The following is an 866-nucleotide window of genomic DNA, read 5'->3' on the forward strand; positions in this document are numbered from 1 at the left end:
CCTGCAGCCATACCCCCACACTCCTCTCCTATACATATTGCCTGCAGTCATACCCTCTACACTCCTCTCCTGCACATATTAGCCCTGATTTATTAAAGCTCTCCAAGGCTGGAGAGAATACACTTTCATCAGAGAAGCTGGGTGATCCAGCAAAGCTGGAATGGATCTAGTCCAGGATTGAAAACATTTACTAACATATAGTTAATAATTTTTAGGAAATTACCCAGCTTCACTGATAAAAGTGTATTCTCTCCAGCCTTGGAGAACTTTAAAAAATCAGGGCCAGAGCCTGGAAGCATACCCTCCACACTCCTCTCCTGCCCATACTGTCTGCACATTCCTCTCATATACATACTGTAAGCAATTTCCTTACAAAAAGGGAGCCGGTACAATTGAAAAGGACTGGACAGAAGGCCAATGTGCAGCTGTAAGGTGAAGGCCACAATTTACATTCCAAAGAGAGGATGGGGGGAATAGGGGTGAGTTCAAGCTTTTAAGGCTCCCCCCAGAAATGTATTATATGGGAGACTCACCTGCACCCTGGACCTGAGTGTTCTCCAGTAAGAGGATGATATGCTGCTTCTTACTGCTGTTCTTACCTAGGATCAGTGGAAACATTATACATCTAGAACATCAATATTCTATTTTTTTTATACAATCCAATCACCCAAAGGAGGTTGAACTTGGAATTATAATAAAAACCTGCAGCAATGCTATTCATATTGTTGGTAATACATTATACTAAATTAATGGTAGTGGATGTAGCTCAGCTAGTTATTATTATTATTATTATTATTATTAATAAACAGGATTTATATAGCGCCAACATATTACGCAGCGCTGTACATTAAATAGGGATAGCAAAT

At 40.1% G+C, this 866-nt stretch overlaps 1 protein-coding gene across 1 annotated transcript in view; it reads right to left on the minus strand.

Annotated features, from left to right (window-relative positions):
* The window catches only part of LOC140329685 (adhesion G protein-coupled receptor F5-like), a 24567-nt gene that overhangs the window by 3064 nt on the left and 20637 nt on the right, over window positions 1-866 (minus strand). Inside the window, exon 12 of the mRNA XM_072410077.1 lies at window positions 534-599. Within this exon, the coding sequence (XP_072266178.1) occupies window positions 534-599 (66 nt within the window). The remainder of the gene's footprint in view (window positions 1-533; window positions 600-866) is intronic.

The sequence above is a fragment of the Pyxicephalus adspersus genome, chromosome 4, assembly GCF_032062135.1.
Source record: "Pyxicephalus adspersus chromosome 4, UCB_Pads_2.0, whole genome shotgun sequence".
Classification (NCBI taxonomy): Eukaryota; Metazoa; Chordata; class Amphibia; order Anura; family Pyxicephalidae; genus Pyxicephalus; species Pyxicephalus adspersus.